This window comes from Chanodichthys erythropterus, chromosome 23, assembly GCF_024489055.1.
Source record: "Chanodichthys erythropterus isolate Z2021 chromosome 23, ASM2448905v1, whole genome shotgun sequence".
Lineage (NCBI taxonomy): Eukaryota > Metazoa > Chordata > Actinopteri > Cypriniformes > Xenocyprididae > Chanodichthys > Chanodichthys erythropterus.
In genome coordinates this window covers 7297633-7320000 of record NC_090243.1, presented here as the reverse complement: position 1 = coordinate 7320000, position 22368 = coordinate 7297633, and the positions used below count along the sequence as shown (strand labels likewise).

The 22368-nt window shown below is 36.0% G+C and overlaps 2 protein-coding genes across 6 annotated transcripts in view; one reads left to right on the top strand and one right to left on the bottom strand.

The window, feature by feature from the left end:
- vill (villin-like) overlaps positions 1 to 9106 on the top strand; it is a 23505-nt gene extending 14399 nt beyond the window's left edge. For 2 of the 4 annotated variants that reach the window (XM_067378531.1, XM_067378533.1), the window contains exons 10-20: positions 46 to 199; positions 313 to 413; positions 502 to 639; positions 2097 to 2255; positions 4490 to 4669; positions 4930 to 5075; positions 5154 to 5298; positions 6686 to 6874; positions 8168 to 8227; positions 8392 to 8622; positions 8704 to 9106. In XM_067378531.1, coding sequence (XP_067234632.1) covers positions 46 to 199; positions 313 to 413; positions 502 to 639; positions 2097 to 2255; positions 4490 to 4669; positions 4930 to 5075; positions 5154 to 5298; positions 6686 to 6874; positions 8168 to 8227; positions 8392 to 8622; positions 8704 to 8817 — 1617 coding nt within the window. In that variant the 3' untranslated portion in view covers positions 8818 to 9106. The remainder of the gene's footprint in view (positions 1 to 45; positions 200 to 312; positions 414 to 501; positions 640 to 2096; positions 2256 to 4489; positions 4670 to 4929; positions 5076 to 5153; positions 5299 to 6685; positions 6875 to 8167; positions 8228 to 8391; positions 8623 to 8703) is intronic. The other 2 variants (XM_067378530.1, XM_067378532.1) reach the window with 2 other exon arrangements.
- A 1128-nt stretch (positions 9107 to 10234) lies between these two features.
- Positions 10235 to 22368, bottom strand: part of plcd1a (phospholipase C, delta 1a) — a 36680-nt gene continuing 24546 nt past the window's right edge. For both annotated transcript variants that reach the window (XM_067378535.1, XM_067378534.1), the window contains exons 3-15: positions 19441 to 19669; positions 19092 to 19221; positions 18697 to 18925; positions 18356 to 18557; positions 18110 to 18254; positions 17871 to 18023; positions 14924 to 15073; positions 13818 to 13977; positions 12902 to 13018; positions 12622 to 12800; positions 12248 to 12383; positions 12000 to 12149; positions 10235 to 11911 (exon numbers count right to left, since the gene is read on the bottom strand). In XM_067378535.1, the coding sequence (XP_067234636.1) occupies positions 11823 to 11911; positions 12000 to 12149; positions 12248 to 12383; positions 12622 to 12800; positions 12902 to 13018; positions 13818 to 13977; positions 14924 to 15073; positions 17871 to 18023; positions 18110 to 18254; positions 18356 to 18557; positions 18697 to 18925; positions 19092 to 19221; positions 19441 to 19669 (2069 nt within the window). In that variant the 3' untranslated portion in view covers positions 10235 to 11822. The remainder of the gene's footprint in view (positions 11912 to 11999; positions 12150 to 12247; positions 12384 to 12621; positions 12801 to 12901; positions 13019 to 13817; positions 13978 to 14923; positions 15074 to 17870; positions 18024 to 18109; positions 18255 to 18355; positions 18558 to 18696; positions 18926 to 19091; positions 19222 to 19440; positions 19670 to 22368) is intronic.

Below are 22368 nucleotides of genomic sequence, written 5' to 3'. Positions count from 1 at the left end.
AAGTCTTTTTATTTAAAATTCAAATAATTATTGCACGTCCTTCAGGGCTTTATAAAAGCAAAGAACTACCCATCCAACACTAAAGTGGAGGTTATGAGTGAAGGAGGAGAGTCTGCCATGTTTAAACATCTCTTCAAGTCCTGGAAAGAAAAAGGCCAAACTCAAGGCCTAGGAAAGACCCACTCAGTAGGAAAGATAGGTGATTCATCATTCAGCATTATTTTTGTGAGTGTAGACGTTTTAGTTTAGTTGTTTTATGCTTCATATTTGATTGTGTCAATGTGTTGTTTGTATGCACATCTGTTATTGCAGCTAAAGTGGATCAGGTGAAGTTTGACGTCATGGAGCTTCACGCTCAGCCAAAGCTGGCTGCTCAGGAGCGCATGGTGGACGATGCTTCTGGACAAGTTCAGGTATGATGCAATAATAATAATAATACCTGAATTCAGAAGTCTGGGTCTGCTGTCACAATGTTATCAAACATTGCTACTTTGTGTTCAGATTTGGCGGATTGAGAATCTTGAACTGAAGGAGGTGGACCGAAGCACTTACGGACAGTTCTATGGAGGAGACTGTTATCTAGTGCTGTACACCTACAACAGAGCCAACAAACCTCAGTACATCCTCTACATGTGGCAGGTAATGAGCATAACATGAATACTGTATCTCCAACACAATATATACTGCAATAATGTTATTTAATGTCATAATGTGGAAAAACATTTAACAGTCTACTGTATAGAGCAACACAGTTACAGATCCAATGGCCCCAAAAATACAATCTTTTAATATCTCTGAGTAAAATAATCTTGCACAAGAAACAAAGTGAACAAAAGGGGCCATCTTGCATTGAGCAAGGATGCAAGAGCAAGAGTAAGTGTAACAATCCAGGAACTTTGCAACCTCTTATACCTGTGTCCGGGTCAGATAAGAAAAGGACATCTATTGATCATACATTGCATACCCAAGGTCGATATGACCTCTTAGCACTACAGCTGCAAGAATAGATAGACGTTATAGATAATAACGTCTATCTATTCTTGCAAAATTCTCTAGAATAGATAGATGTAATAGATGACACCTTCAGAGGATTAAGAGCAAAACAAGCACTTTTCATCATGTTTCCAAACACTTTGTAACAGCACTTTTTACCTTGATTCTAAAAAAAACAACAAATTATGCAAACAACATCTGGGATGAGACGAGATACTATATCTAACACTGTAGATGTGGCACTAAGGATATATTATGTTAAAAACATATAGGTAACATAAACAACCTATTCCTCAAACTATTGAGTACATCTTTAGAACAATGGTTGACAATAAATAAAAGGAACCATTCATAAGTGAATATTACTGATACAAGAAGAATATGTTTGAGAAGATAATCAGAAATAATCATTTTCACAAATAATATATTTATATATATATACTATTTATGCCACATTATTGTCAGTCAGTAGCGAAGGCTTTTACATTGAAAAGACTGAATCGTTGTGAACACGGAACAAATGCTTTTACTAGTGCCGTCAGTCATGGGAAAACCCCTTAACTGTTAAAAGGACAAGATAATACATCAGACATTTAAATAGATGTTTTATTATGAACATAGGACTGACCTGAAGGAAAATGCTAAATCTGAATGCAGGTAATAAACTCGCTCACTCAATCTCTTTCTCACAATACTCTTCTACATAGTAAGCTTCAATGAACAATATCAAGTTTAGAGTGGCTGCTAAGGGTGTTGTGTAGTGACCGCTGGGTGAAGCGAACATAGCCGTATTTTATCGTGAATAAAACACAGCTATTGACCAATCAGAATCAATTTTGCTGTAAAATGGCACTTTAATATTTGTTATAATATGCAAAGACATTCATAGAATGTAATTTTAGTGTGATGATTTGGGCCACTGTATATATAAAATACTATATAAAGCTAAATGGATACAGTAGAAAATAAAAATTGCAGAATTTCTAATATTTGAACTCTACATGAATTCTCTTCACTTGCATTGACCTGAAAAGCTACATTTATGTGTTATAATCTGGATCCACACATTAGAGACCCTATGACATGAAGCATGTGTTCTCCAGGGTCGCCATGCCACACAGGATGAGGTGACGGCATGCGCTTATCAGGCGGTGAATTTGGATAACAAATACAATGGAGCCCCAACACAGGTCAGAGTGGTCATGGGAAAAGAGCCCAGACACTTCCTGGCCATCTTTAAGGGCAGACTCATCATCTTTGAGGTGATTGTCCCTTCATTCCTATGGAACATATAGCTCTAAATTGTAAATTGTTTCATGATCTGAATTATTTAGAACTTACTTACATATTCTGCCATAGGATTTATTAAATGAATGTTTTTTTTGCTTCTTTTGAGTATTCTATGAATTTACTTTTCTTAAAGTAACGATTAATAATAACTTTCATTAATGACATTATCAAAACATTTTTACAATATGTAATCCTTAACAATCATTAGTTAGCCTATGTGTACTATAAATAATTAGAACTGTCATTTTCTTTTATATTCGTACAAACCCGATTCCAAAAAAGTTGGGACACTGTAAAAACCAATCCGATCTCACGGCAATTCGTACGTATTTTACGAGGTGGCTAAATCGTATGAATTCATACGACCTCACTCATACTAATTCATACGTTTTTTGCTAAATCGTATGTATTTTACGAGTTGACAAATTCGTATGAATTCATACGAATGACCTACCCCAAACCCCACCCCTAAACCTAACCGTCACTGGGGTTTAGACAAATCGTACGAATTCGCACGAGTGAGGTCGTATGAATTTATACGAAATAGCCACCTCGTAGAATAAGTACGAATTGGTCGTGAGATAGCGTTGGTAAAAACTGTGAATCAAAAAATCAATGCAATAATTTACAAATCTCATAAACTTATATTTTATTCACAATTGAATATAGATAACATATCAAATGTTGAAAGTGAGACATTTTGAAATGTCATGCCAAATATTGGCTCATTTTGGATTTCATGAGAGATACACATTCCAAAAAAGTTGGGACAGGTAGCAATAAGAGGCCGGAAAAGTTAAATGTACATATAAGGAAGGATGGAGGACCAATTTTCAACTTATTAGGTCAATAGGCAACATGATTGGGTATAAAAAGAGCCTCTCAGAGTGGCAGTGTCTCTCAGAAGTCAAGATGGGCACCAATTACCACAATGCTGTGGCGAAAAAATAGTGGAGCAATATCAGAAAGGAGTTTCTCAGAGAAACATTGCAAAGCATTTGAAGTTATCATCATCTACAGTGCATAATATCATCCAAAGATTCAGAGAATCTGGAACAATCTCTGTGCGTATGGGTCAAGGCCGGAAAACCATACTGGATGCCCGTGATCTTTGGGCCATTAGACGGCACTGCATCACATACAGGAATGCTACTGTAATGGAAATCACAACATGGGCTCAGGAATACTTCCAGAAAACATTGTTGGTGAACCCAATCCACCGTGCCATTCGCCGTTGCCGGCTAAATTTCTATAGGTCAAAAAAGAAGCCATATCTAAACATGATCCAGAAGCGCAGGCGTTTTCTCTGGGCCAAGGCTCATTTAAAATGGACTGTGGCAAAGTAGAAAACTGTTCTGTGGTCAGACGAATCAAAATTTGAAGTTCTTTTTGGAAAACTGGATCTGGATCATCCGGATTAAAGAGGACAAGGACAACCCAAGTTGTTATCAGCGCTCAGTTCAGAAGCCTGCATCTCTGATGGTATGGGGTTGCATGAGTGCGTGTGGCATGGGCAGCTTACACATCTGGAAAGGCACCATCAATGCTGAAAGGTATATCCAAGTTCTAAAACAACATATGCTCTCATCCAGACGTCGTCTCTTTCAGGGAAGACCTTGCATTTTCCAACATGACAATGCCAGACCACATACTGCATCAATTACAACATCATGGCTGCGTAGAAGAAGAATCCGGGTACTGAAATGGCCAGCCTGCAGTCCAGATCTTTCACCCATAGAAAACATTTGGCGCATCATAAAGAGGAAGATGCGACAAAGAAGACCTAAGACAGTTGAGCAACTAGAAGCCTGTATTAGACAAGAATGGGACAACATTCCTATTCCTAAACTTGAGCAACTTGTCTCCTCAGTCCCCTTACGTTTGCAGACTGTTATAAAAAGAAGAGGGGATGCCACACAGTGGTAAACATGGCCTTGTCCCAACTTTTTTGAGATGTATTGATGCCAAATCAACTTGTTTTTTGATACATTTTCTCAGTTTAAACATTTGATATGTCATCTATGTTGTATTCTGAATAAAATATTGAAATTTGAAACTTCCACATCATTGCATTCTGTTTTTATTCACAATTTGTACAGTGTCCCAACTTTTTTGCAATCGGTTTGTATTTGAATGAGCTACATTTATTATTAAACATTTCTTTTTGCAGTGTTCTTGTCCCACTGACATGTTGATGCTTTCTTAGGGTGGGACAGGTAGACCGGGTGTTGTGAACCCTGATCCTGGTGCCAGACTCTTCCAGGTCAGAGGGACACATGAGATGAACACCAAGGCAACAGAGGTGCCCGCCCGAGCTTCCTCTCTCAACACCAATGACGTCTTTCTGCTCAAAAGTCATCAGGCTGTCTTCCTGTGGTATGGAAAGGTGAGTATATACAACAAATAATAATTAAATAAATAATATAATAAATCTATAACTAATAACTTAAAATAAATGTGTAAATAATGTGTGAAATTATAACAACTGATAATACTCCAGCAAAAATGTATTAGTTACATTAAATATAAAAATGTATTAATCATAATGAATATGCAAACCAGAGGGTTAGAGAATAGAATATACAGTTTGTACCGTTTAAAAATAATTGAAAAGTCTCCATAAAACATGGAGTATGTTTCCCACAGGGCTGCAGTGGAGATGAGAGGGAGATGGGGAAAGCCGTAGCCGATTTGCTTTCTGAGCAGGATAAGCAGATTGTGATGGAAGGACAGGAACCAGCTGCCTTCTGGGTGGCTTTGGGAGGGAAAGCTCCATATGCCAGTGACAAGAGGTACAACCATAAAAGCTCTTACTTCAACTCTAGAGGACAGTCGATCATTTCCACTGACTTTCTCTGTATCTCCACCAGACTGGAGAAAGAAGTGGCATCTCACGATCCTCGTCTATTTGAATGCTCCAATCAGACGGGCCGATTCCTCATGACAGAAGTGGCTGACTTCACTCAGGACGATCTGGATGAGGATGATGTCATGCTATTAGATACCTGGGAGGAGGTGGGTTGTGTGAGGTCAAGGGCGTAGATTTGGTTTCAACATTGGGGGGGTTGAGTGTTGGTATGCTGCCATTTTTTTTTTTTTTTTAAATTTAAAAAAAATCTGTTTTATGTGTAGCGTTATTGGATAATTTATTTCTTCTCTATCTATCTATCTATCTATCTATCTATCTATCTATCTATCTATCTATCTATCTATCTATCTATCTATCTATCTATCTATCTATCTATCTATCTATCTATCATAACTTTATGGAATTTATGTATAACCATTCATCAAATTCTAACATAACGGAGTGATTCTAAAAAGAAAGAAATTGTTAATATTGAAACCGCCAGTAGGCGGCAGCGATTCGACGTTTTAATGAGTGAGCTACTTAAATCGTTCATTCAGCCAATTCGTTCAAAAGTCAGATTAATTAAGGAAGAAAACAAACACCGATGTGAATACTTTTGTCACTGATAAGACACTATTGAAAAATGAAGTAACAAAATAGATAGCTGTTTTAGTAATTGGTTACAGTTACACTGATAGTTATGGCTAAATTGCAATGGATTAGCTAGCTAAAATATATGTGGAGTGTACTTAGCTATTACAATGTTTTCATACCTCCTTCTCAGTACATGCTTTATTCTTTTAACGTCCCTCTTTGAACAGAAGTTTAATATAGTTGGCTGGGCAGCGGTTCTCTTCATTTTTGTGCTACCCGCTCTCTTTCATTCAAACAGTAGAGCTCCACTCGCGTTGTGTTGGTGAAAGTGCGACGCGCATTGGTTGGGCGTTACCAATTGGTTCAATGGAGGGGGGGGTATTTTTTTGACTAATTTATTATGACAAACTCATATTAGATTAGAAACAAAATTATTGTTACAAAATAAATTAATCATACATATGTTAGTATAGATCTACTGTGATTTTCATGTTGAAATATTGGGGGGGTTGTAACTGATGGATTTGAATATTGGGGGGGTTACCTCCCCCCCATCCCCCCCACAAACTACGCCCCTGTGTGAGGTCATGCTGTCGGCTTCTTTTGCATGTGGTTGCGGTGAAGTGGTGGTGCCGTTCTGGGTTATGCAAAAGAAACCGTGAAAAATAACATTACAAATTCTGCTGGTTATTTTGAGTATTAAGTTACTCTAACCAAGGGGTTTTCAAACTGAGGAGCAGGTAAGAAAAATTAGAAAGAAAAAAATAAACTGACAGTTATATTGACATCTAATAATAATGACAGCTATAGTTTTATGTTAATAAAAACTAGATTAATTTATAAGTAAATGGTTTTTTTGTGAATTAAAATATACAGTTCGCTTTAAATAGGAGTCATCAAAAAGTTAAAAAACATATATGTCATTCTCCTAAACCCCTCTTCTTCTTTCTCCCTCAGATTTTCCTTTGGATCGGCAACTCAGCCAATCAATATGAAACTCAGGAGTCCTACAGCAGTGCAGTGGACTATCTTAAAACCCACCCAGCAGGACGGGACCCTGGGACACCGATCACCACTGTTAAACAAGGCTATGAGCCGCCCACCTTCACTGGCTGGTTTAATGCTTGGGATACTCACATGTGGAGCGTGAGTCGAACACGCTGAATTTGTCCAGCAGGGGGCCGTAATGCACAACATAAATTCACTAACAAACTAACAGAAGTTCTCAATTCACATAATCGTTTGTTGATTCTCACCTAATTATCATCATCAACATGAAAGCAAAATGGACCCTTTTTACTTTCTTAACACTGGTTCCTGGTCGTGATTTTTTATGTTGTTATTCCAAAATAGGCCTGTTACTATCACGGATTTTGTGCTGACAATTAATTTTCATGCAAATAATTTCCATTAACGATTTCCATTTTGTTTTTTTTATTGGATTCATATATAATATAATGATACAATTATAATAAACTAGGCCTGTATGATTTACTTTGAAAATTATAATATTTATATTATTAATTATTTATAATATAATATAATAATGTTGCATATTTTATGGCAAAATTAATAAATACTGTAATTTAACAAATAATAAATCGTGATTAGATCAGATAACCACGATCAAAAAAATAATCAATAATTGCAAAAGGCCTTAATCTAAATTATAATATTTATAATATAATATAATATAATATAATATAGCATATTTTATGACAAATTTAATAATAAATAATTTAACAAATAATAAATTGTGATTAGATTGGATAACCATGATTAAACAAATAATCAATAATTGCAACAGGCCTAATTCTAAATTATATTGTAATATTTATATTATTGATTATTTATAAAACAATATAATATTTTATGGCAAATTTAATAATAAATAATTTAACAAATAAAAAATTGTTATTAGATCGATAACCATGATCAAACAAATAATCAATAACTGCAACAGGCCTAATTCTAAATTATATTATAATGTTTATATTATTGATTATTTATAAAATAATATAATATAATATTTTAAGGCAAATATAATAATAAATAATTTATCAAATAATAAATTGTTATTAGATTGAATAACCATGATCAAACGAATAATCAATAAATGCAACAGGCCTAATTCAAAATAATTTTTTTGTGAAAATAAGTTGATCCGCCTCTGAAACAACTTTCTTTTTCGGTCATGCAGGCCATTCGTTCTTATTATCTGAAAGCCAATATTATACTAGTCAATTCCTTCTCAAAAATATAGTAAAAAATCAAATCCCTCCTACTTTTTTTCTCGTTGAATATTCAAATATTATGAAAGTAAAATTGATTACGAGTGCCATTTCATGTTAAGTTTAAATACTTTTGTCCACCCTCACACCACATAATGAATTAATGTCACAAAGAGAGACACGTTTTCAGTTTCACTCTATATTCTAGGGAGGCCTTTCATATGAGGAGATGAAAAGCAAGCTGGGTGATATTTCGCAAATCACTGTGGTAAAACGCTTTCACCTTACTGATCAAATGCTTCTTCCTGATATCAACAGATGCATATTTGATTATCTAACGGAATTGATTATCTAATTACATTTAGATATTGATATGATCTAGTACACAGCTATGTGCAGATCTAAACATAATATTGACCTCATTTCCTGTAGAATCTCAACAACACGGACCTGAATAAGAAGACAGGAGGAGGTGCGGGGAGCTACAGCGCTCCTGGAGGACCGGGAAATATAAGGTCCCATAATCAGAGGATGTCCTCTTCCATCTCCAGTGCGCATGTAGACCAGTCTCCCACCAGAGCAAAGCCTTCTGGGATGCCAAATTCTGAGCTAGTTAGAACACCTAACCAGCTGCCTCAAGGAGCAGACCCTGAAAAACGAGAGGTGGGTGCTGAAACCAACCATTTTGGTTGGTATGATAAAATCATATGATTTATCATCTGGTAAATAATGTCTTTATTTCAGGAATATTTGACTGATGCAGAATTCGAGAATCTCCTCGGCTGCAGCCGGAACAATTTCCAGCGATTGCCTAAATGGCGTCAGAACGACCTTAAAAAGAAAGCAGGACTGTTTTGAGTTGGTTTTACTATGAGATCTTCAGACCTGACTATTGTGCTTTATGGGTATTTTGGGCTAAAACTGTAATCTATGCACTGTTATAGATTTATTTATTCATCAAAGAAAGGTTTTGACACATTTAAAATTGAACATTTAAAGGTAAACCTTATAGAAATGCTCTGTAAATATCTTGGACACAAATGATACACCACCAAAATGATGGATTCTGATTTTATCAGTCACCTACAGTACAACATGTCTAAATGCTTTTTAGTAGCTACCAATAAAAACACTGGCTAGAAATGTTTCTGAGATGTTTAATTCAGTTTTAATGAATGTAATGGTTTGTCACAGCATTTTAGAGTCAGTAAAGCCATTTCTTTCCTGTTAGGAGGACGTCAAAACAGGACATGAGAAACAGATGTTGTTATGGTTTAATATTGCTGATGTAACAACTTTCCTTTAAGGCACAATAGGATAATTTAAGAACAACATAAAAAATACAAATATTTCTAGAGCAGATAAAAAGCAACAATACCTTACACCTTACACAATGAATACAAAATAAACACCTTAATAATATAAAGCACAGCTATGTAAATGTATAACTTTTTTTCCATTCTTTTATGTTATACACAGTTGTAGTGCAACTCTCCTACTGCTCTGACAAGATAACTAGATACACAGCTGCTGTTCACATTCTCATAACATGATTATGAACATTAGCTGAACATGTTTATCAGAAAATAACGGATAGCATATATTGGTAATATGGGGTTTATGGTTCATTGTCCATCATTTGTATCCTGAGTTCACATAAAGAACATATTGTATGAAAACTGAGCATTAGCCATCGTGAGCCACTGTAAAAAATATTGACCACACAGTAATAAACAAAATTATAACAGTTCATACAACACTTGACACAGGGGTGCTATTGTTAAGGTTAAATCTTCTTTAACTAAGAGTACATTTACATGACAATAATGTATTTTTTTATTGCGTTTTTTGCATACAGACGACAATGTTGTCCCATTCACACAGAAAATGCTGTATTATGCAGCCAAGCCAGTAGATGGCGATGTCACTTTGTAAAGAAACACTACATGCCTATAGACTGAACATGTAATATGCATGCACATGACGTCAGAAATTTGCGTTTTTGTAGTTTACACAGAGACAATGCCGGTATCGTTTTCAAAAACTTGCACTTTGAAACCTGTTTACAAAAATGTGCAATTTCAGGCCCCCAAAACGCCGTTGTAGTGTAAATGAATGGCCAAAATGCATCCGTTTTCCGTTTTTAGTTGAAAACAGTGTCCTGTAAACCATAGATATGTGTATATATATATATATATATATATATAAATATATATTATATAATATAGATGTCTATGGTATAAACGGCCCCTATAGATAAATTGACCAAAATAAAGGGGCCGTTTACACAACACCATTTTCAACTAAAAACTGAAAACTTTTAATGCGTTTTGGCCATTAATTTACAAGAGATACTGTTATCGTCTCCATGTAAACTACAAAAACGCGAATTTTTTCATTTGCGTTGCGCACGCGTATTACATGTTCAGGCATGTAGTGTTTCTTTAGGCATGTAGAGTTTCTTTACAAAGTGATATCGCCATCTACTGGCCTGGCATGCATAATACAAAACTTTTGCGAATCAGTGTGAACGGGGATCGGTTTAACAAAGTTGACATCTGTATGCGAAAAAGGCAAAATAAAAACTTTTCAGTTATTAGTACATCGTTGTTGTGTAAACGTATCTAAAGACTTCAAGGTAATGTTTGGCCAAGAACACAAATTCATTGGTAGTCGGTAAGAAATAATATACAAACACTCTGTTAATTAAAAAAAGGCATCAATGTAGTACATTTTTAAATACATACATTTTAATATTAAAATATAAAACAGTGTTAGGTAAAATATATTGTCCAATTAAATTAGTTTTATAGGTGAAAAACACACTGCCGATTCGGGCAGGAAAGTACAGAGCCCCCGCACATAACATGCAGGAATAAAATAGTAAATCGTGCGCACAATGTACTAATTTGTTATCTCGATTTATAAATCGTGCACACGATTTATACATTGAGGAAAAAAATGAGCAAATCGAGGGAACGAAATAGTAAATTGTGCGCACATTTTTTTTTTCTTGCATATCATGTGCGGGGCTTACTTTTTACTTGTCACATACTAAATCTGCACATTTTTAACATCTTCTGCACTGATTGTAGGGTAAAATCTGTGTAAAGGGGCTCGCACACTGGATGCGAAGCTCAATGCTGCGCCACGTCTTTAAAATTCGAACGCATTGTTTTCTATGAGTGTACGCACACCGGCAGCGACATTCGGCGCCTGTCCGCGGCACCTAGCTACGACTCAGAAAACAATAGAAAACAATGCATTCGAATTTTAAAGACATGTCGCGGCGCGGCGCTGAGCTTTGCGTCCGGTGTGCGACCCCCTTAATTCTCCAAAATCAACTTCAATATGGTAAAATGGAGCTGAAAGTACTACTCTTTTATTGGTAGCCAAAAGCCCTACCCAAGCCCCCCTAAAAAAAAGTTAAATAAAGTTCTTTTTTTTTTTTATTCATTTAAAATATATATAAAAATATATATTTTAAAATATATAAAATAGACTTTTATTAATATTTAAATTATTAATATTTATATTTAAACAATGTTTTTTCGAGACAAAAAAAGACATGGGGAATGTGTAGAATGTTGAGTATTATTTGATTTGTGCTTAAATATTAAAGTTCTTTGGCTGCAGGTTCAACATAGGCCTAAAAAAGACTTTTTACCCCACCTGTTTTTATGAACTGAACCACACCTACAAATTCTACAAAGCACTTTAACTAGATCTTGGTCTCATATATTGGTAAACCACAAGGCACATCGGAAAAGGAAGTCCTAGAAAGTGTTCTAGAAAGCTGATTGTCCTGTTCAGTGATCTGCACACTTTGACATTGAGATGACTGAGAGGAATGTTGCAGTCTATTAAGCATCAAGAATCATGATGTGTACAAACAGGCCTGCTGAAGGAATGAGGCTTCCTCTCTTTGTGAGCAGAGGCACATGCCGGTATCCTGAAGACAGAAAATAGGACTTATGGTGAGCAAATTCATAATAACTGCACAACAGAAAGTCATTTCTCACTTATTTTCACCGGCTTACCATTCTGCATGCTGGTGAAGGGCACAGTGTACAGGCCAACCAAATCATTATGCGAAGCAGCATCATAGTCCTCCACCACAAAGCGCACCAAAGCCAGTTCAGGCACGTGAACAGTGAACTGGAATTTTGTATTCCACATAGGATTGAAACCTGCAACAAAACACATTTAAGCGACACATTTTGACTTTGGTCAAAAAAAAAAAAAGTTTTACTAAATGTGTAAATGTAAATGCGCTGTTGACACTTGCCATTGTTAACAATGTGATGTGTCTCTTTGCTGGCATTGTCAGCTGGCACACCATAGATCTCCACTCTGACCAGAGGGTCAACAATGGAGGTCTGTTTGTCCTTATTGATCTTAGGAAGCTGCTGGGCTGAAATGATCTGAACAGACATATACAGTAATTGTTCACTGTGTTTGGATTTGTTTCAATTTTAGGATTTGCATTTGGTTTAGGGATGAATGATATATTAGTACCATATCATATATATATATTATAATATTAATTAATTTATTTATTGTATCATGCAGAAATTATATCTGTGCATCCCTAATTAGTTTTAAATATTTATTTATTCATTTATTTATTTATTTTTGTGGTGCAGGACAGAAAAATCTCACCATGAGATGCAGGGTCTTCTTCTGCAGCCAGGGGCCTACACTGAGGTTTATGGGGTCAAACTGGGAGCCCGGGTCCCTCTGAAACTCTGGCTTCAGTATGTAGCCGCATTTGGCATTTGGTAAAAAGAGGGCCTGGTTCAGATCCATCTCTTTACAGGGAGTCTGGAAGTTTAGAGCCACTGTAAACCAATTTGAGGGATTAAAAACAGATTAACATTATATACAGACTTTCTGAGCTACATCAGACTCATATTATGTCATATCGCAGTAGGATTTGCACCTATTTGGCAGCCAGCGTTCCACAGTGGCACCGGATTGTAGTTGGACGAATTGGTTCTGGAGCCGGCTGGGTAGATTCTGCTCAGCTTATCCATGTTGTGATGAATAAATGCCGTAGCTTTAAGACATAAGCAAAAAAATATGATATTAGAGTATATCTGGCAACATCACTCATATTATAAGCAAAACGTCTTTTAGTTTCAGGCCTTATAGAGCACTGCAGTAATGATGTACTTTTGTAAGACAACCCGGAAATTGGCATCATGCTGGTTCCCCAATAGGATTTCTCCATTGGTATTTGGATTATTACAGAAAATACACTCCATGAACAACACAAGTTTGATTCTTACATTTTTTCATCATGATAATCTTCACAAATTAACTGTAATGAATTTTGAAGCCTAAATAAATACAATTATCTAAAGTAAAAGGCTAAATTTCATGCTTACCAGAGTCAAATAGCACCTTGCTTTAGTAGGAAATACTTCTTAGCAAACTTTTAATCATAATGATGTTGACTTGTATTGTTCCCGTGTTTAAGAATAAAAAACTAAATGTTTCTAAAAGAATCATAAATATCAAGAGAATGGCACAACGGAAAACACTGAAAAAGTGTTTGTAGTCAACATTTCAAATTGGATGACTACAAACACAGTGTTTTAGGCCAAATGGAGGGGGAAAACTGAAAGAAACTGCTGTTCACAAAGGGGTATTACTGATGTATTTTATTTAATGGAATAAAACAGGAAAATATCTGTAAACCACAGACCTTATTTCAGGCATTTAACCAAAAACCCATTTTAAAGAAAACTGACTTAAAGACGATGGAAGCAGAGCTGCTAAAATGCTACTCATTTCCAGGTTTTGGCCTACAAAAATACATCATCCCTGCAGCACTCTATTGTGTACACTTGTACCTGAGTTTTCCGCCAGGTTCATTGCTTTGCTCTCCTTGAAGGAGGCCATTTCATAGAAGGCCTGATTATCTCTTGAATGCTCAAAGTTGCTGAAATGGACACTCTTGCAGTAGATTACCAAATCTGACAGCTCCTTAGCCAGCTTGATCTTTTTGGAAGTCTACAAAAGTAATCAGAAATAGAGTTTAATTACAGGGTGCAACATAAATAGATTTCACACATGCAATGACAAAGGGATGCAAAAAAGCAGAACAAATCTGTGGTCTAATGATTTGAATCAGGCTTTAGTAGGAATGTCTGCGACAGCCGATTTGAACTCGACCTTATCTACCGCAGCTTTGTGTATGCAAATATACTCCACGGCCATAAGAGTACTTTATAGAGCGTTTTGAATGTTTGTTTTCCACTTTACATTTAATAGAAAATAAAATGGTTTGAAATAGGACTTTTGATAAGATCAAAATTAACCTTGTGATTAGTTCGTGTAACAAGGTTAGTAGATATGGGAAGAAGGAGGCGGGAACCGGCGAACGTTCAACAAAACTTTAATGTAAAATAAACAAAGAACAAAACGAAAGTAATGCCGGCAGACCCTCGCGGACGTCTGCCGGCCACACAAACATAATAAAACATAAAATGAAGTCCAGGCCTGGTCCTCTCTCGTCCTTCACGGTAGTCGCTCCTCCTTTTATGCTCCCGGAGCTCCTCCGTGAGGGACTCAAGGCCGGTGCGCCTCCCAGGTGAAGCTCATTAACACTCGCGCCACCGGCCTCGCGCCGTTCCCTCACGGCTCTCGCCCGCCCTGGTCGCCACAGTTCGATTTAAACCAAATTCTATGCTGCACTTCCAACAAAAGTCTGCTAAATAACTATGTTTTTTACACTTTTTACTCATATTTGGTGTTTGGCGTGTGTTAATTTTGTAGCACTTGATTGGCAGCATGCTTTCCAAAACTGAACTCTTTTAATTCTTCCTGTTCTCACTGATAGAACAACAGCTCTTTATAAATTTTCACTGTACTGATCATAGGTAATACAGGTTAAACTCATGCTAGAGCAGTTGTTGTGTTGTTGGGCTCTGAATGACTGCAGGGTTTTTCAACACACCTTGTCTTTGGGTTTCGGTTCACCCTCTTTCAGTTCAGCAGCCTCGTCTTCCTCCGACACACTGTCCACTTCTTCTGAGGTGTTGTTGGTGAATGCCGCATCCAGTTTGTTCAAACGCTTTCCCTTGATCAGGAAACGTCCCTTCAGCTCCTGCAAATGTAAACGTACTGCAGATGTTAAATATGTTAAAATGTGTTCAGTTAAGCTGTGAATACTACATTCTTATTGGTAGCTGAAACATTTGAGATATATAAAAAAAATAATGTTTTATATATATATATATATATATATATATATATATATATATATATATATATATATATATATATATATATATATATATATATTAAAATGTAATAAAAAATAAAATGTAATAAAAAAATATTGATAATACTAATATATCAGAAACATTTTATGTTTATACTACAGTTTAAAGATTTGTCACTTTTCTGGTGAAAACAATATATTTTTTATTCAGCAAAGAAGCATTAAATTGATCAATAGTGACAATTAATACATTTATAATTTTACAAAATAAATGTATTTAAAATAAATGCTGTTCTTTTGAAATACTGTTTTTATCATGTTAAATTTAAATACCATGTGACACTGAAGACTGGAGTAATGGCTGCTGAATATTCAGCTTTGCATCACAGGAATAACCACATTTTAAGATTTTTAAGATTGTTAAAATACAATACAGTTATTTTGAATTGTAATATTTTTTTTTTTTTAAAATATTACTACTTTTAATGTATTTTCTTACTTTTAATGTAATATCTTACAGACTTTAAACTTTTAATTGATAGTGTACATTATATATTTTTTGCCTTTGTTATGGCAGAACAGTGTAAGCAGAGATAAGAAGCGATAGGAGAGGAGAGACTGGAACAGGATTTGGAAAAGACCACAAGCCAGGACTTGAACTTGGGTCACCCACAAGGCTATACTTAAAACTTTGTCAGTAAAAAAAAACTTTTACTTAAAATTTATTCAAAACTCTTTTTTTTTTTTTTTTAAAAGTTCAAATAAAATTATTTAATTTACCATTTTTTTCAAAGTGACTTTAAAAAAATTAGTAATTGATCAAATGGAGACAATAATACAATTATAAAACCCAAGGGGTGTGGGATAGGTGGGAGATTTGTGTGAGAAATTCTAGATAACCTTCATATATAACTGAATGATGATGCTTTACTATTGTTTTCCTTCTTAGTGTGTTTGTGCGTGGATGATGGTTCATGGCTGAGCTGCCCTCAGGCTGAAATATGAGAATCTTCCTTGATTACCATCCTGCCAGAGTTTCATTTAGAGAAACTGGCAGAACTTCTCAGTACAGGACAAAGATTCGGAGTTAATTCGAACAGGTCATTGAAAGGAAAAGTTTCAAAACAGTTCCAAATGTGCCTGAAAAACCTAGTGACATCATCATTTAGAAGCCCCTCCCACCCCACAAACGAAATAAGCAACCAGTCTGAACTTGTACTGTCTCATCATTTGCCTTTCAGACTGCAGCTCAAACGCTCTGTGCGTGTTTTGGTGAATCATCAGGAAGTGATAAATGGCTGCGATCAATCTGTATTCATGTAATCATAGCCCTACTGATAATCACTTCCTCTGTTTCGAGCTATTTGAATTCATGGATACAGAAGTAAACAGGAAGTTTGCAGGGATGACATATGAGGTCATTTGAGGAAAGTGGGAGTGGTGAGGAGAGCTTTTAAGAGGTTTAGCTTTAGAAAGCTGTCTCTGTTATCCACCAGGTGGCAATATGTAGTATTATCTATAATATGCAGTGTTGTACGCACCATTTCTTTATCATAGTGCTATAGAGTGCAGCAGTCGGGTTCCAGAAGTAAAAACTCCATTCAATTTCTCTGTAGGGAAATTGATTTTTAATGCTTTTTAATGTTGTGAGCTCTGAGATTGTTAATCAATGATAAACGCTTTTGTTGGAGCCATCTGTTTGCTGTAACTTATGGTGAAAAACTACATTACCCATGATGCTTTACAGAAAATTCCACTAATCAGAGAGTCCTAGCGAGGGAACGCCCACTCCTATGAAGCGCAACAATTGATATTATAGAGTCTGTCTCCCTACACTTTCAAAATACTTAAATATTTGTATTTATGGCCGTGCTGGCAAAATGAGCAAAAAAAAAAAAAAAAAAAAAAAAAGAGTTATTGTTATTTTCATACACCCATTAAAAAAAGATGACAATGACAAAAAATGACTATGAAAAAAAATGAGCTACAGCTGTTTGAAGTCCACAGAGTCAGCAAAGTCAATTTTGAGAAAATCACCTATCAACCATACCTTAAAATCCCTGTTAATACCTAATTTGGCACACACCTTATCAAAACCAAATATCTATAGGAATATATATATATATTAAACTTTTTTTTCAATATTTTCAATATTTTGAAGTACTGTAATTCTGTTTATATGTATATTGTGATCGAGCACTGTCTGAAGCGTCTTTGTGCGAGCGCTTCGGATCTGTCTGTCAGATTAATTCGGTAAGATTGATTTGTTTAAATCAGCATGAGTTTGAAACTCACATTTCATTGGTTCAGACTCATGCCATCAAAAATTCGCTATGAATATTCACAAAGTTGGAATGCTACGCTTTAAAACGATACCAAACGTGGACTAATGAGGAGGTTGCTGAGGGGAAGTGCAAGTGGTAAAGCGAGCAGAGAAAAATGGCATTTTTCATGGACAAAGGAGAGGTACTCCTCTCAGAAAACATACAAATAAAGATCCATTTAGTTGTTTTATTGCTATTTGGATAGCTAAATGAGGGCTTGATGAACTAATTTTTGTGAAAACCTCAAATTCGACCTTAAAAACCCTATAGGAATGAATGGAAATGGAAAAAAAATACTTCCAGAACCAAGACCTTTGAAACATGCATGTAAAGATTTTTATTTAAAGGGGTCTAACCTCAGGTCCTGGAAAAGTGGTGGGCATGTTATGCCCCAGTGGCTGAGTGAGCAGAGCGCTGCCCAAGATGGAGGTTAAGTGATGGGCCATGATTTTCTGCTGCTCTATGGTGCAATGGTTCTCCAAAGACAGGATCACTGGGTATTGTGAGGTCTAGCGTAGCAAAGAAACACATGTTTTCATAATCCACAAAGCTACTAAAAGTCATCACACCATACAATTGGTGTCATTTCACTCACTTTGAAAGCATATTCTTTGATGGCCTTGATGACATCTTTGAAGAGCACTTTGGATGTGAGCGTGTGGCCGTGGTAAATGACCGGCTCCCCGCTTTCACCGTCCCAGCAATCCAGCTCCACACAGCGGCATCCCTTCGTCAGCGCTCTAAAAGATGACAACCATTCTCTTACTTTGCTTATGAATGAATGCTTAATATGTTAATGCATTGCCGTTGAGAATTCCTGCGAAAACAGACATGTTCGTACTTGATATAGGCTTCTGTGCTGCTGGGCCCCTTCAGCTGGTCCTCCATCAGATAGGTGTTATGGGAAGAGGAAATAAAGTAATGGTTGAGTGGTTGACGCATGTCTTGGTACAAGGCTTTGTGGGCGGGGTTAAAGATGGAGCCTTCTTCATGGTTCAGGTACATCAGGAAACCATCTTTGCTCATGTGCTTGTTCAGTTTGGCTGAAACAATATGAAAAAAACTAAAATGTATTGTAAAAATAAACTCAAATTTTGTTATATGATACATCTGCTATTTTGATTGGGTAATTCAGGTTGTTTAATTATGAAAGATGACTATATTTCATTTAAGTGCCATTACCTATTTCATCCACCTCAAATTTATCGATAAGCTTATGTGCATAATCCAAAGACACTTGCTCCCTCTGCTCATTTTGGAGAAAGTCCAACAGGTCGCTGGAGCTCATCTGTCCGTCAGTATGAGCGTACTTTCCATAGATTACATCAATTTCCTGACGGTAAGTCAGCAAATTGTAGAAGTGCTTAATTTCCGATCCCTCCAGAGTTCCTGAATTTGATGTGTCACATTTCTGCAATATATTAAATAATAATAATAAAACAGTTTTTGAGGACCTGCAACAGGAGAAACCTACTTTTTTGAAAATCAGCATTTTAGACTTCTATGAATTGCTGCCAATGACTTGCTGTACAAGTTGAAATGGAATTGATAGTCAAGCTTAATAATTTGTCTCTCACCTTGAAGAGCGTCTTAGCGTAATCGTCGTCCACCTCAATATTGATCTGACGTAGGAAATGCTTCAACTCCTTCAAGGACATTTTGTTATCTGCGTTCTTGTCTGCCTTGCGCATGCAGTTATAGATCCAGCTTTATTTTTCTGATGTAAGGACTGAATATTAAACACTAGAAATATATATATATTTATGTTTTTTTTTGAGCCAGAACTTTCTGAATTAAAACTTTTTACATAAATATTCGTTGCACTTTTTACACATAGTACTTTTAAATGGATGTTTCCTTCAATTACCCCCATACTGACAAATGAGTTCAGACACCAGGCTTTGGAGAACAGATGTTCAAGGATACTGTTCGCTGTTCTGTTGGCGGTTGAGGTTGTGCATGCTGTTGATGACTTTCTCCAGACCGCTGACCCAATGCTTGGCCTCCTCTTTGGTTGAGGCGATCAAGTCCAGGTTGTTCCGTCGACCCCTGAAGATGATGGAGAAGCAGCGGTCCTCGATTGAGGAGTCGGTGTACTTCTGCAGCCCTTCAGTCTGACGGCCATGTCGCACATGTTCAATGTCCTCGAGGCTGACTGTAAAAGAGGAAAGAGATTTTAAATTATTACTCATTTCTGAGTCTGAACTGACTGCTTTTATGAACCTTTCATGAATAAAACTGCTATTCACGAGAAATCTTTGTTCGTTTGATCTGTTGGCAGATTTATGAGAGATATCTGAACAGTGATTTACAACAAAACTACAGCCTGAAGCCAAAGAGAAACATTATTTCTGAGCTTCTGAGACTCATGTGACATGCAGGTCTGTACATGAGTATATCTGACACCTACAGTGGCATGAAAAAGTATGCAGAATCTGTGAAAATGAGAATTATTTTAATAAAATAAGAGGGATAATAAAAAATGCATGTTATTTTTTGTTTAGTACTGTCCTGAGTAAGATATTTTACATAAAAGATGTTTGCATTTAGTTCACAAGACAAAACAATAGCTGAATTTATTAAAATAACCCCATTCATAAGTATGTGAACCATTGATTCTCAATACTGTGTGTGGTTACCTGATGATCCACGACTGTTTTTATGTTTTGTGATGGTTGTTCATGAGTCTCTTGTTTGTCCTGAGCAGTTAAACTGAGCTCTGTTCTTCAGAAAAATCCTCCAGCTCCTGCAGATTCGTCAGTTTTCAAGCATTTTTGCATATTTGAACCCTTTCCAGCAGTGGCTGTAGGATTTTGAGATCTGTGTTTTCACACTGAGGACAATTGAGGGACTCAAACACAACTATTAATAAAGGTTCAAACATTCACTGATGAGCTGGAGGATTTTTCTGAAGAACAGAGCTCAGTTTAACTGCTCAGGACAAACAAGAGACTACAACCAAACAAACAACCATCACAAAACATAAAAACAGTCGTAAATCATCAGGTAACCACACACAGTATTGAGAATCAATGGTTCACATACTTATGAATGGGGTTATTTTAATAAATTCAGCTATTGTTTTGTCTTCTATTATTTTTTATTATCCCTCTTATTTTATTAAAATAATTCTCATTTTCACAGATTCTGTAAGGGGTTCACATACTTTTTCATGCCACTGTAAATCCTCCAAACAAATAAAAGATACGGCACAGTGGGCAAGATTTTTTTCTCTTAACAGTTGTGCACTATTCAAAAGGGAATTTGAAATGAGCAGGACAGGACGCAGAATTCCAAAATTCCAATTTTAGTTCCAATTTTAATTAAATAAAAAAAAAAAAAAAAAAAAAGAAATTAAATGGAATGGGATTAAATTAAATGTATATAACTGCTTTAAGTGTATTAATTTTAATCATTTCATTTTTTCAGTTTAAATTACCCATAAAGACAACTCTTAAATTTTTCTCCCCCAGCCCTGTCTCATCATTATAGTCATCATTAACTTGAGGTACATTAAAAATCTTGATTTCTCAATCAATAAATCTTGGCAGAGTACTGCTATATGAAATCAACTCATTGCAGGCATCACGTCAGACACTGATAAGAAGGTGGTAAGTGCAGTGGTATCATACTCATTGAGGTTTACTGAATGTGCTTAGCAAACACAGCTGTGCATTACAAATCATTCTCGTCTTATGGTCTCTGCCCTTTAATCCCAGTGTTATACAAATACAAGGACAAGCTCTATTCCTCTCAAATCTCTCAAAGGCAGGGGGAACCCAAACATAGGCTGCTATCTGTATCTGCTGTTATCACAGTGTCCATGTGTGAACAGAAATGAGTCAGGTTTTTAATTAGAGCTTTAATTGACATTTCTGTGCACAAATACATTGATAAACTGCTCTACCTGGAAAAGAGACACAAGTGTGATTTATTCAAATCTGTCTAGCAATCAATTCACAATCCCAAATTAAACAATTACACATAATAGATGGCTTGTGATGAATCAGATCAGGGTTTGTTTGTGTGTACTCAGTCTTCTGGTACAAAGCAAATACAACACAAGCCACTATCCATGTATATTGTACACTTGTTGATGCATGACAAAAACAGGTAAAGGCAAAGGACCCTTTTTTGTGAGGTCAACACTGTAAAAAGTAATATGCTCTATACTCTACTATAAAATTGTAGCAACAGATTACAAGCAATATTATTAATTATGAATTGAGTTAGAGTTGATCAAATTAATTCCTTAAAAGTCAATCTTTTAAAATGTGTAAAGTCAGCAAACACAATTACAAAAACCACAAACTGACATAAAAAGCAAAGAGTCAAACTGCCCAACTAAATGAAACACTGATCGCCATCATAGTGACCAAACCTTTGTAGGGTCTGCACAGTCTCAAGGATGAGCAGGTCCCACCATAAACTGTGTTTAAGCCTCAATTCACGGAACTTTGGTTTGTAAATCTTACATCGATTCCGGCCCGGCAGACACTAATGGATCACGAGACCTTCTTTTTATGACTATTTCGATAAGTCCCAAACCTCTCCTCTGTGACTTCAAAGGAGATGCGAACGCCACGGATCGGGTTTCGAAAGACAGGCCCGAATTCCAAACGGTCATAAAAAGAGAAAATACACGCACGCACCCACAGACACACACTCACATACAAAGACTGTATACACAAATATTATACCTGCAAATATGAATGTACCTGCCATTGTAGTGCTCGCTGCATGTATGTGTTACTAGTATAGAATCGTAGAATTGACTGTAGTAGGTTAGTTTTCATGTTAAACGATAGTAATAGAGTGTAAAGTGTATCTTCTTTGTATGACGCAGCGACACCT